Genomic DNA, 14,570 nt, shown 5'->3' with positions numbered 1-14,570 from the left:
CACACACACACACACCCACGGGAGGGGCGACACACACCCACGGGAGGGGCGACACACACCCACGGGAGGGGCGACACACACCCACGGGAGGGGCGACACACACCCACGGGAGGGGCGACACACACCCACGGGAGGGGCGACACACACCCACGGGAGGGGCGACACACACCCACGGGAGGGGCGACACACACCCACGGGAGGGGCGACACACAACAAACAGCCAAAGCAGGGAAGTTTCCTAAAAGGGACAGTTTCAAATAGGGGAAAGGGAACCAGGACTCAAAAAGATGCAACTAAGAAGCTGAAAATCATAACCATAATTTGGAGTGAAGTCCCACACTGGGAAGTTTCTATGACTGAAAGAAGAGTGGGTTAGAACACATAGGGGTGCTTTAGTTTTCTGAGCCAATTTCACTGAATTACCCCATAACACAAAAAAAGTGAAGAAGAGATTATTCCACTTTTGCTATGAATGGAATATACTGTTTGTGGTCCCACTGAATTAGCAGCTCTGCACACAAGCTGCAGCTCCAGGGCAAATGAAAATGGGAAAATGCCCAATCCACTGAAATCAATAATAAATAAGCACTGTATGTCAGAGGATCCAGGAACTGACTCTTGTTATTTAAAAATGCAGCTGTGCTGATAAAGCACTCTCAAAATCCTCCTTCAGAGAGATGATTTATTTTGGTTTATTTATGAATATTTATGTTAATTTAATATCAGATAAAGGCAAACAAATAGATGAAGACAAAACTAGACACACGGAAAAATAAAACAGATATAAATAAATTATATCATTCACTTATACTTTGCTCTTGAAAACAATGAACTCTTAGTTCAATCTTGGAGTGCTCAAAGCTCTGTCAATAATTTTGGAGATGGAAGAGACACACAGGGATTAAATGCCATGCAAGGCCAGACAGGGTGGCAAGAATTTGAACACAAATTTGTCCCTACAGTCCAAGGCTGGTGGGAGATGATGCTGGTTGTACTGCCTGAAGAGAAACAAGTGTTTGATCCATGTTTTGGGAGGGTCTGCAATTGGAAACTTCAAGAAAAAAACCAAACTTTTTCCATGTTTTTCCCCCCTGAGTTACTCCAATTGGTTCTTCTGATAAGAACAGTGTGACATTTACTCAAATTCCATCCCTCCTCTTTTCATTTCTCATCTGATTCACCTTTAAAGTTTATTTTGCAGTCCATCTGGAGTTTGGAAGCAATTAAATACCCTCAAACAAGTATGACATACACACATGTATCAAGAGAGAATTTAACAACAAGATTTCTATATAACAGAAATTAAATAATACAGGGAACAATCAAACCTTCATTACATGCTCACATTTGCCTGGGTACAACCCAAGACTCAAAATCTGATTTTCAAGTAATGAGGGGATTTCACAGACCTGGAGACATAAAAGCAAAGTTCTCAGCAATTGTGCCACACCTCATTTGTCTTCTTGCTCTCTTATGAATTAACTGGGTGGGATGAACAGGATTTCAAGAAACATCAATATCAGTCAATTTTTCTGCTGTTGAGACAAACATAAGAAGTCCAAGCACACCAAGACTCTGCAATTAGGGGGCCAGTTTGGTTTCAGGCTTCTGACCAGGGTTGAGGGGTGGAAAGATTTCTCAATCTCTATTAAGAAAAACTTGATGATTTTCAATGTGCAGGTGTAAAGAAGATAAGACTAAAAATAGAAGCAATCAAGAAAGTCCCAGCTGCTCACTTGAAGAGCAAACTAGACATATGCAAAAGAAAAACATGAGACTCCCTGCTAAAAAAAGAGTTGATTAAAATTTTAGAGTAATTTATTTTTAAATGCGCATTTTCCTTGACAACTTGCAAAACAAATTGTGGCAGGGCCAGGAATAATCTAAAGGATAATAAAAGAGCAGGGAAGGAAAAGAAATAAAGTGTTTTGGAGTGTCTCCCTCACCTCAGTAGGAAGAGGAATGACCAAGGTAAGGGGGCACGATGGGCTCAAGCTCTGCCAGGGGAAATTGAAGTTGGACAGCAGAAAAAAATTCTTTGCAGAGAGAGTGCTCAGGGATTGGAATGGGCTGCCCAGAGAGGGGGTGGATTCCCCATCCCTGGAGGTTTTTCAACTGAGCTTGGCCGTGGCACTGAGTGCCATGATCTGGTAAAGGGACTGGAGTTGGACCAAGGGTTGGACTTGGTGATCTGAGAGGTCTCTTCCAACCCAACTGAGAAGAGAAGAGCAACGAGGCTGGAGAAGGGACTGGAGCACAAGTGCTGTGGGGAGAGGCTGAGGGAGCTGGGGGTGTTCAGTCTGGAGAAGAGGAGGCTCAGAGGTGACCTCAGCACTGTCTGGAACTGCCTGAAGGGAAGTTGTGGCCAGGTGGGGGTTGGTCTCTTCTCCCAGGCACTCAGCAATAGGACAAGGGGGCACGATGGGCTCAAGCTCTGCCAGGGAAAATTGAAGTTGGAGAGCAGAAAAAACTTCTTTGCAGAGAGAGTGCTCAGGCATTGGAATGGGCTGCCCGGAGAGGGGGTGGATCCCTGGAGGTTTTTCAGCTGAGCTTGGCTGTGGCACCGAGTCCTCAGCCTCTCCCCACAGCACTTGTGCTCCAGTCCCTTCTCCAGCCTTGTTGCTCTTCTCTGGCCCCGCTCCAGCCCCTCAATCTCTTTCCTCAACTGAGGGGCCCAGAACTGAACACAACACTCAAGGTGTGGCCTCCCCAGGGCAGAGTCCAGGGGAAGGGTCACTGCCCTGGGCCTGCTGGCCACGCTAGTTTGGATCCAGGCCAGGATCCCATTGGCCTTCTTGGCCACCTGGGCACACTGTTGGCTCCTGTTGAGCTTCCTGTCCCTCAGTCCCCCCAGGTACTAAGAGCTGACTCCCCAAACTCCCATCCTTCTCTACTAAAGCTGGGATACAGAAATAATTATCAAACTGTGATGAGGTGCAAAGAAAAGTCTCCCAGACTTAAAAGGCTAATGATGTGTTGTCTCAAGTTTTCAGTTCTCCATCCCAGAGATTTTTAACTTGCACCAGAATATGTTTATATTGAATTCCAAAAGCTGCCATTTAAAATAAATCAATTCTAAAAGCCTTCCTTGACACTCAGCATACACACACACAGACATTACCAGTTAATTCATTTTGCAGAATTGGGACCTCAATGAACAGCTCCTCAACTGTGAAGAAAGATCAGATCAGGCTCCAGCAGTGACCCTTTAACCAGGGACCTCTTTGCTTTTACCCACACCCCAAACTTCTTGTTCATAAAACAGGATTTCATGGAAGTGAAAGCATCACAGGCCAGTGATGTGTTGCAGCAGAAGAGAGATTATAAACTGGGTCTGTGCAAAATCTACTTTATTGAAAAGATAAATAACAGGAGCTCCAGGAAAGGAGGAGGCCAAGGGAGGAGAAGGGGAGGGTGGAGAGTCATCTCCATAGTAACTACAACTATGAAACTCAGGGGGGAACTTGTCTGAAAGGAGGATGCTACCAGAGAAAACTGCTGGAATACAACTGGAAAAGAAGAAGAAACTTGCAAATAATTTGCTGCATGGTCAGGAATCCCTTAAGCTTTAGTTTATTTAATCAGAGCCAAGAACAAATACCATGAGAGGGGGAAAAAAGCATAAAATCAAAACATAATGATGACATGGCCATTACTGGACAAATTATTTAACAATAACTTACTGTTCAAACAGAGAAAATACAAATGTTCAGGTTAGGAAGGAAGAAACAATCAGCCTTCCCCAGGAAATTCTGTGCTATTGGATGCAGCAATGGAAGGAGGAAAAGGGAAACACTCCAGCAATATAAGCCAGGCCATGTATCTAAAATCCTGGGAATTTTCAACCTCAAATTTCAGCATCAATAGGAAAGACCTGAAAAGATTCCAGAGAAGATATTGGTATTATGGAGATCTCCAAGGAACATGTCAAGGATATATTCCTACCACTCAGACACTGCCCAGCTCAGCCACAGGAATAAATAAACACAGAACAGGATTTTACAGAGTTTAGTTTGAAGTATGAATAAAACCTTCAAAATACAAAGCAAAAAAAATATGAATAAAACCTTCAAAATACAAAGCAAAAAAATACAAATAAAACCTTCAAAATACAAAGCAAAAAAATACAAATAAAACCTTCAAAATACAAAGCAAAAAAATACGAATAAAACCTTCAAAATACAAAGCAAAAAAAATACGAATAAAACCTTCAAAATACAAAGCAAAAAAAATACGAATAAAACCTTCAAAATACAAAGCAAAAAAAATACGAATAAAACCTTCAAAATACAAAGCAAAAAAAATACGAATAAAACCTTCAAAATACAAAGCAAAAAAAATACGAATAAAACCTTCAAAATACAAAGCAAAAAAATATGAATAAAACCTTCAAAATACAAAGCAAAAAAATATGAATAAAACCTTCAAAATACAAAGCAAAAAAAAAAGAAATGAATAAAACCTTCAAAATACAAAGCAAAAAAAATGATAGAACCTTCAAAATACAAAGCAAAAAAAAAAAGAAATGAATAAAACCTTCAAAATACAAAGCAAAAAAAATATGAATAAAACCCTCAAAATACAAAGCAAAAAAATATGAATAAAACCTTCAAAATACAAAGCAAAAAAAATTGAATAAAACCCTCAAAACACAAAGCAAAAAAAATGAATAAAACCTTCAAAATACAAAGCAGAAAAAATTGAATAAAACCAAAATACAAAGCAAAAAAAAATTAATAAAACCTTCAAAATACAAAGCAAAAAAAAATGAATAAAACCTTCAAAATACAAAGCAAAAAAAATACAAATAAAACCCTCAAAATACAAAGCAAACAAACAATATGAATAAAATCTTGAAAACATAAAGCAAACAAAAAAAGCACCAAATATACTTAACAAACACCCAGTATCAGGACACACTATAAAATGTTGGAATGGTGTCCTCTTTTTTTACTATCAGCACATAAGACCAGCCCAGGTTGGCTTTGAGCTCAGCACACACAAAACACTCAGGTCAGAACAGGGTTCTGTGCAAACACTCCACCCAAATCTCCTCTAAATGTCCACACAAAAGCAACTTGCTGCTTCCATCCTCTGTTTGGTTAAATAACACTTAAAACACAAACTAGATCTTGGCAGCAAGACCCTCAGAGTCTTGGCTGGAGAAGCCAAAGTAATGCAGTCCAATAAATCATGTCCAGCCCTCCACACCAAAATGAAAAATATCCTCTGGCCAATCAGCCAAATGTGAGACTGCAAAGATCAGGACCCCACTGTTACTATGAGGTAGAAAACACCAAGAAGATACAACCTGTACATCTTTCCCCATATCCCTTGTCTCCTAATCCTTCAAAAGACCACAAAAAGTGGCCATACTTCGTGAAATTGTGACCAAGTTTAGTCTCAGCAAAGCACATCCTGCCAAATATCACAGCATTTGACATCTTTATTTCAGGAACAGGTTTCTGCTTTTTCATTCTTGGCCTTTTATTCTTGCTACAATTGTTTTTATCTGCTGACATCTTTTGAAGCTCACATTTTGATTTCCTGCAGGAATGGAAGCTCCTCATTCAGTTCTGAAATGTTGCCCATACTTGACTGTGCTGAATGTTTTCTCATTAAGTAAATCTTTTAATTTCCAAGAGAGTGAGACCAATGCAGAATGCTAGGATGGCTAATATCCAAAATTTTAAAATAGAATCCCTTCTTTAAAATAACCTAACAGAAAAAATAAAAACCAAACCAAAACAAAAAAAACCAAACAAACAAAAAACAAAAACCCCAAACCAAAACAAAAAAATAAAAATTAAAAAAAAACAAACCCCATGGCATTGCTGTGCTCTCCAAAAGACAATGATATGTCCTTTTTTTTTCCCTTCTTGTCTTTGATTTTAAATTCATTTGGGGGAAATATGAATGAAGGAATAAAAGCAAAGACACTGATCTGTAGTACATGTTTGGGTTGCTTCTTTTTTCCCACACACCTATTCCAAATTATCCATATTTCCACTATTCCCTCAATGCTTGGGGAGGATTTCATCCTACAGAGCAATAAATCCAAGGGCAAAACACACCTATTCCAAATTATCCGTATTTCCACTATCCCCTCAATGTTTGGGGAGGATTGTTGCATCCTACAGAGTAATAAATCCAAGGGGAAAAACACACCTATTCCAAATTATCCATATTTCCACTATTCCCTCAATGCTTGGTGAGGATTTCATCCTACAGAATAATAAATCCAAGGGGAAAACACACCTATTCCAAATTATCCATATTTCCACTATTCCCTCAATGTTTGGTGAGGATTTCATCCTACAGAGCAATAAATCCAAGGGCAAAACACCTATTTCAAGTTATCCCTATTTCCACTATTCCCTCAATGTTTGGGAAGGATTGTTGCATCCTACAGAGTAACAAATCCAAGACCTATTCCAAATTATCCATACTTCCACTACTCCTTCAGTGTTTGTTTGGTGAGGATTTCATCCTACAGAGCAATAAATCCAAGGGCAACACACACCTATTCCAAATTATCCATATTTCCACTATTCCCCTCAGTGCTTGGTGAGGATTTCATCCTACAGAGCAATAAATCCAAGGGCAACACACACCTATTCCAACCATTCATATTTCCACTGTTTAGGATGAGCTGGCCTGGCTTTGAAACAGCAGCAACAGCCAGAAATACATAAACTCAGAGCCTCAAGTCCATCTCTGCAGACCTGAAAGAAACCTCTGGGAATGTCCAGCACATGTAACATTTCTTCAGAAGCAGGATGGGGATCTGGGAAGAAAAAACTCCTGGACTGTCCACATACAGTGCTTGATTGGAAATGTTTTTAACACCAACCTGTCTTTTGAAATGGATTGTCCATAAGTGTCTTACTCTCTGGGCAAGGGAGGAACAGAAAGGTAATTTTCAGAGAGAAAGAAAGGCAAAAAGATACTACAAAAGGGTCAAATGAGACAGGGAGAGCCTCTCTCCTGATCTCAGAGGCAGCAGCCTGGGCACTGGGCTGAGCTGTCATAGAAGGGTATTGTGAGACTGAGCACAGATACACGTGTAAAATGACATAATAAACCAGCACAGTCAACCCAGACTTCAGGCCAGAGTCCTCACAGACAATGGTTTATGTGCCTTTAAAAAAGCCTCTTTCACACCAACAAACAGATTGGCTTGGAAAAAAGTGTCACTCAGTACAGAATCAACTATTTCCTACATTAGTTCAGGGCAACCACTCCCTGGGATTAAAGCAGAGCAATGACAGAACAAGGGGGTTTGAATCGGACACTGCTCAACAATTCCCAGCCTGCTGGGAATCACCTTCATAATTATTCAATCACTACTCAGACAAGTTGTTTACAGAGCTGTCTCCCCACCAAGTTCAAGTGTTCCCAGATTATTGTATTTTATTGTATCTTTGCATGTTGGATGGAAGAATCTGTGTCACAACTTCTGTTTGTTCCCTATGAAAATACTGAAAGAACATTAATCACCCAATTTCTTCTTTTTCAAACCACATACAATAATCTTCTTGACTTGCATTATAAAGCAGGTAATCTGTCTTTTTACTATTCCTCTGCAAATCCACTCCAATGGACTATTATTGCTTTGTTTATGAGGTTTGTTATGTAAATATAAATGTGCAGCACTAAAAGTATATTCCTCTCATATCAGCATTTCCAGAAAGGAGGGGATTGGGGGGTGGAGGGAAAAAAAATTAAGATTATTACATATAAATCTCATGGCCATTTTGGTTTTATTGTGAATTAACACAGTTTTTCATAGGCAAAAAACTAGTGCAGATTTGCATAGCCCACTGAAATTAGAAAAAAATAATAGAAGCACCTGGTTGGTAAGTGGGTTTACATTGTGTTGCAGGAGGCAACAGCTGAACACAAAATACACTGTATAGTGTTCCAATTAGTGAAAAGACTATTCACTGAAAAGGTCCTGGAAAAACACTTTGATATCAGGAGCAGCTCCTGCTTTCACACCCCAGTCATAATACAGTGCTCTCTCCATCACCTACAATACCAGGCAGAAATCCCTCACCAATTTACATATGTGGGAACAGCACTGACCTTGTTTTACATCTTGCATGGAAGGTGCTAAGTCTAGTGCTAAATAGACTGTTCATTATTAGCTATAAAAACAACGTGACAGAAAGAAAAAAAAAAAGAAACTAACCCAAGTCCCCTCAACCTTTTGACAGCTCTGCTGCAAGGAAGTCTTTTGCAGCTCAAGTTGAAAAGGAGATATCACTAAAAGAAACCACTTAAATTAGCAGCTTGCCTAATATGCAAAAGCTTTCCTACCCTTGGCTGGCTTTTTTGGTTTTTTTTTTTGTGGAAAACAGCTCTGGCAGCTGTGCAGGCACCAGCCAAGGGACACCAGCGTGTCTGTCCCTCTCCTTGGCCACACAGTCCCACCTTCCCATCACACAAACCTCAACACTCCTCTTACCCCACCATGAGCCAGTTCTGGGAGTTAAACTGGCATCTCAAAATCAAATTAAAACCAGACAAACAGCAAAGCAGAGCAGGAGCACATCCCCTGGGCTGGCCTTGCTGGAGAGCACAGTCACACACTGCTGACTGTCACATGCTGGAGCACAAAGCTACTCTAGTAATTAAAGGCCTCAGAAAATTCCTAATAAGCAATTTCTGGCCAGTCTGGCTGTGGCAGCTTAAAATGTCACCTCCCTCCTGTAGCAGAGCTGGACAAAGTGTGCACACCCTTGGCCCAGGGCACAATGTCCATCCACTCTGCTGCTCCTGCAAGGGGGGAAAGTCCTCCAACCTTATTCTTCCCCTACACAAGATCAATGTCTTTTTTTCCTCTTAATGGAGAGACTATTTTAACAATTAATTAGGAGAAAAAAAAACAGACATCAAATTTAAAGCTTAACAGTTACTAAAATCAAAGTCAACCTCCTCCCACTTCTCACAGCCTTCTATTAATATGACATGAAAACAAAAAATTGTGCATTGGGCAATTCCCTGAGTGCATTTCTGGGAAGGGGCACATGCAAATGAGCAGCCACCTGATTAGGAACAGGAAGCAAACAATGGCCTGTTATCACCACAGATCAGCAGTGTCACATCGAGCCTGCTCTGCACAGGTCCCTTCTTGGGCAAGGTGGGCACCTTGTTGCTGTCTCTGCACACTGGTAGTAATTAATTGCCAGTGGTTGGAGTCTTAAGGGCTGTCCATAAAGATGTACAAGCTCAGTGCCCAAACCCCTGAGATCAGCTCAGCTGGTTAAAACTTGGCTGTAACAATGCCAAGGTCATGGGTTCAATCCCCTGTGTGGGCCATTGACTGAAGAGTTGGAGTCAATGGTCCTTGTGGGTCCCTTCCAACTCAGAACACTCTGGGATTCTGTGAGATACCTCTGGCCAGTGCCCTGCTGCTCTCTGAGCTGGGACCACAGCTGGGCATGGAGATCCACAGCCAACACCAAGGTACACTCCTTCTTCAGCAAGGACCTTTTGTAATAGGTGTTGAAAATGTACAATGTTTATGCAGTGGAGACACCCAACCTGGGGGTTTATCAAGCCTGAATACCAAGGCTGGTGCTCAACTCTCCACAAAGCCTGAACAAACTGTCCTCTCACTCACAAGGCAACCAGAGAGCAACCCAGAGCACAGAGACTCAGTGCAACATCTGAATGCCAAATGCTAAAATAATGCTGACACCTTTTGCCTCCACTGGCTCAAAGTCCTCTTCACTCCTCGGGATTAACCTGCTGCCTCCCCTCACACCTGGGCACTGGTAATACAGCTCAGACCAAAGCAAGTCTTTTCCATCCTTTGAGTGTAAACTCAAACAGATCTAAGTGTTTTGAAGTGCTGAGCTTGCCACTCCTGCCACTGCCAATCCTCCTCAAATCCCACTTACTCTGTAATAGGGCTTACAACTCCTGCACTTCTCAGGAGACTGTGCAGAGGCAAAGCTGTCCATGCACTCCCTTCCCTCCTTTCCACCACCAGCTGAACCCTGAAGAACCACCAAAGCCAATCTGCAAACCTCTAGAACTGCTCCAGATTCCTACTGCAAGCTAAAATGACACATTAAAACTGGAGATGAACTTCCCACATCAGCTGCAAACCAGCCAAGGGGTTAATTACCATCATTAGTGTCAAATGCAGGTGACCTGTTCCTCTAGAAGATGACAGATTCAAGTTTCCAAAAGACCACTCCTGCCATGCAAACAAAAAAAAAACCCACAAGCCATTCAGAACTAAATAGTAACTCCCATATAACAGTTGGTTGGGAGGACATGCTAAAGCCACAGTCTTTAAATGTGTATTTTAGTAAAAGGTGTCACTACCTGCACACACAGCTGAACAGACAGCCAGGTTTGATTTTAGAAAAGCCCAAGGGGGAGACAAGGAGGCCACACTTCCCAAACCTGAGCACTGAACCCATAAATTCCATTTCAGTCCTGTTCCCCCCCTTCTCATCCCCCTGCATGTCCCTTTCTTGGCCCAATATTCCTGACACAACTCCCTCTGGGATCCCCAGATGACATGGATGGAAGAAACATTACAAATTCAGGTAAACAAAACAAAAAGCCTAAAAGGAAACAAGAGGATGATATTAAAACACTCAACATGCTTCAGTAGAGAAGGAGCCCAGAAAAGGTCTGTCTGCAAAGAGGAAGCTGAGGGAGGAAAAAAGTAGAAAAAAGTCTGTGTTGGGTGTAAATGGAAATGAAACAAGAACATTCCCTTCACAGCAACTGCAGTTACAACCACAATATTATTTCAACAGTTCACAGTGCATGAAGAAGTAGTGAAATGATGCCTTGTCTTTCACAAATGCCAGAAAAAATAGTTTTTCTCTAAGGTTCTGTGTTGGGGCTGATTTTTTCTGGTTTTAACCTGAAAGGTACCAAAGTCACTGAGCTCCCCATAATTTTGCCTGAAACCTCCAGTTGCTTCTCAAGGGTCTGAATTCCCTCAGCCCAAACCCAGTGAATTCTTCTCCAAAAATATTTCACCCAGAACACTGAAATGCAGTTTTTAGAGACTGATGATGCAGCAATCCCACTCATTTCTGAGCTGGGCTGGTACAAGCACAAGGGACAAGCCCTCCTGCCCCTGCCAGCCAAAATTCCTTCACAGAACATGCAGCAACAGTGGCCACGACCCACTGTCCCCCCACCTACAGTCAATGGCACCTGAATAGCTCAGCAGGAATAATTTTCAAGACTGTTGTACTCATAAAGCCCAAAATGAGCACACAAAAACTTCTGACCAGCAGCAGGATGCAACAAGCCTTACAAAATTTCTACCAGCAGGGAAGGTAACACAAATTTTACTCTGATACACCAGATGAGCTAAACTGGGATGGGCAGATTAACAAGATTTTGAGTTTGTTGCTTGGGCAGATAGAAAGGTTGTGGAGAGCAAGAGTGGGGAATACTGAACAGGCACACAAGGGTGTTCAGGGAAGTACCAGTTTCCTCACCCCCTCAGGCTTTTCAGTGGAATCCTAAGGTCATGCAGAAAGCAGGAACACTTCTTTTGCTTGAAAGAGAACTTTATTTTATGGTTCCTTTTGGCTTGGGACTGGGATGCCAGGAGTGTGGAGGGCAAACGTTGAGAAGGCATTTCTGTTTCTCCCTTTTCAATGGCATTTTTCAGACAGCCTGTTTTCATTCTCACTTCACACAGAGCCCAACTCCCAGCCTCCTACATTCTCAGCATATTTTCTGTAAGAGATTGGCTGGAGTGCTATGATTTTAACCCACATTTTGCACATTCAGTGACTTCTAGGAAAGAGGAGGCAGCTTGCTGCAGCAGGATGCAACCAATACCCCCCACATCACCTTACTAGAAAGTTTCTCTTCTTGGAAGCATCTCTTTCATTCTTTTCTTCTTTTTTTTTAACTTCACACGGTTTCATTCACCGAAAATAAAAAATAACAGTGGTAATGCCAACTAATCCAGTGATGCTTTCCTTGAAATTACACAAATATGTACTGACATGACCTGAGAGCCAAAGCCAGGGGAGGAGGAGGGAGGGCAGGAGGGGAGAGAGTCCCAATGCATTTAAATTACCATTGACCTGCTGCAAAATAACAACTGCTTTTCCATCTTTCCAAAACAACAACAAGAACCACCTACACCAATGGGTGAAGCAAAACTTGCTGCATCTTCACTGTTAGTGAAATGAATCCACGCTGAGAAGTCTGTTTAGGGCAGGGCAGTAGGAGCAACCAAGCCCTGCTGAGAACACAATCCCAACACTGTGAGACAAAGGGGACTAAGCAGAACTCTGCACTTCAAGCCACAATGCACTACTGACCTTTTCCTTGAGGGCCCTTCTTCGAAATCTGAAGAACTCACGTCGTTGCTCGTTGAGGACACCTGCGACGCATCGTCCTTCTCGTTCTCCAACTGTTCAGATCCTGCTCCCAACCCTTTGGATTGGCCATTGGAGAGAAGTCCTGCCAATGGGACAAAGCAGGACACAACATTAAAAACCTGCAGTACCAATAAATGCATTTTACAAAAATTCAGGTGTGGCAGTGAGAATAAAGAGTTGATGCCCAAAGCAACTGTCTTGCAAATATATATATATATAAACACACATATATACATATATATATACACACATATAACATTGATTATGCCAGAGGTACATCAATAAAAACCTCCCTCATTGCCTGTTTCTGATTTGGTTATTAACTGTAAGACTCCAGACTCAAATAAACACTCTATGGGTGTTTGCAACAGTATTTATCATCTTGTCACATTCCAAAAAGGGACACAGCTTGGTCAAACTTATCCTTGTTTTACAGAACTTTTATTCACTGGTATAGATGAGAGTCTTTTGCATTTATCTGTGGATTGATATGAGAGTCAGATTTGTCATCATCTTGCTCTTCATTCTGCTGCTTCCAACTCCTGTAATTTACGACTCTTTATGAAAAATCCTAAATTCCAAAGGGGTGAACATCAACTGGCTGTTTCTGGACTCTGATTCTTGTGGCCAAGTGTCACTCATGTACAGTAACTGGGCAGCAAAGGCACACAAGGCAGAGCTGCCTTCCCTTCTGAGCCCTTTCTCTCCCAAAGCCACAACAGAGCAAACAGCCTCACAGATGGGGACCAGCATTACACCTATACAAGTATAATATTCAACAAATTTTGCATATTCTACTCAACCAAGTGACTACAATATAATAAGATTCTCACAAATAACAGCAGACAGACAATGAAACTGCTTATTCTTAAGGAGGAATTAAAATAGTAACATATTCTCCAGCAGGCTTTGGGGTGGGAGGGAGGAAACAATTTTATCAGCTCGCTATTTACTCCATATTTTAAGAGCTTATTACCAGAGGAGCTGCAATTTTATCCAGGAGAATGCTTTCCTATCTCTCCACCCAAATAGTTTGGCAAATGGCATAACAAAGCTTTGCTTCACAGCTTTATTTCCTCAGAGAAATGCTGTGGGACTCCCTCCCTCCCTCCCTCAGCCATTTCAGCCTCCCTTCTTGTAAGTGCAGCTCAGAAAAGAGAACAGGGAGGTTTCAGGGAGGGTTTTACCCCTGCCAAGATGGACCAGGCAGGAATTGTCACCACTGCTGCACCATTTCAGAGCTCAGTTTTCAGGGAAATCACTTGTCAGCACCATCAATGCACTTGAAACACTGAACCAGGAGCAGATCAAGAGCAAGACACCCCCAGTGAGTTCTGTCCCCAAGTGCCAGGCTTGGGCACAGCCACAGCCAAACGCCTGTCCTTGCAAGGCCATTTATCCACTTGGGATCTGCAACTGGGAGGGACACACCATCTCCAAGCAGGCTCTGACCTTTTCAGGGCTTACCCATTCCAGTCTAACAGCTCTGATGGCTCATTTTCAACCAGCCTAATCCAAAAGCTGCATCAAATCACTGCATCACACCTTTTTTTTTTCCCTACTCAAAGTTGCTCATATTCATTCTGAACTGCACCAAATTCTTTGCAGAGAGAGTGCTCAGGCATTGGAATGGGCTGCCCAGAGAGGGGGTGGAATGATTCCCCATCCCTGGAGGTTTTTATCCTGAGCTTGGCCGTGGCCCTGAGTGCCATGATCTGGTAAAGGGACTGGAGTTGGACCAAGGGTTGGACTCGGTGATCTCGGAGGTCTTTTCCAACCCAATCCATTCTATGAATTTCTCTTGACTTGGAGTCAGAGGCTGCTCTGTGGTGACCACATGCTGTGGATTTTGTGTGCTGCTCTAAAACACCACCTGGAAAGCAGAAGCATTTTTTTCTAGGAAGAGTCAGTGACCCAGTACTTTGGGTTTTTTTCCTAATAGGGAGCCCACAGAGCAAAAGTTGTAACTATGCACCAATTTTTTCATTAAAATGTCTCTTCTACCCAGGCTAAGACCATCAGCAAGAAGTTAAATTACCTGATTTACATTTTCTCTCCTCTTTTGTTAAATTTCTTGCGATAGTTCCATTCCATTAAAGGGATCTCAAACTGTGACCCAACAAATAATACAGATTTCAGTATCAGCACATGATACTACAACAGGGTTTGTAATGTAGTAACACAATG

At 42.0% G+C, this 14,570-nt stretch overlaps 1 protein-coding gene across 1 annotated transcript in view; it reads right to left on the bottom strand.

The window, feature by feature from the left end:
- The window catches only part of JARID2 (jumonji and AT-rich interaction domain containing 2), a 235,351-nt gene that overhangs the window by 82,785 nt on the left and 137,996 nt on the right, over positions 1-14,570 (bottom strand). Inside the window, exon 3 of the mRNA XM_071553208.1 lies at positions 12,324-12,465. Coding sequence (XP_071409309.1) covers positions 12,324-12,465 — 142 coding nt within the window. The remainder of the gene's footprint in view (positions 1-12,323; positions 12,466-14,570) is intronic.

This window comes from Pithys albifrons, chromosome 4, assembly GCF_047495875.1.
Source record: "Pithys albifrons albifrons isolate INPA30051 chromosome 4, PitAlb_v1, whole genome shotgun sequence".
Classification (NCBI taxonomy): Eukaryota; Metazoa; Chordata; class Aves; order Passeriformes; family Thamnophilidae; genus Pithys; species Pithys albifrons.
This window is presented reverse-complemented; position numbering and strand designations above follow the sequence as displayed.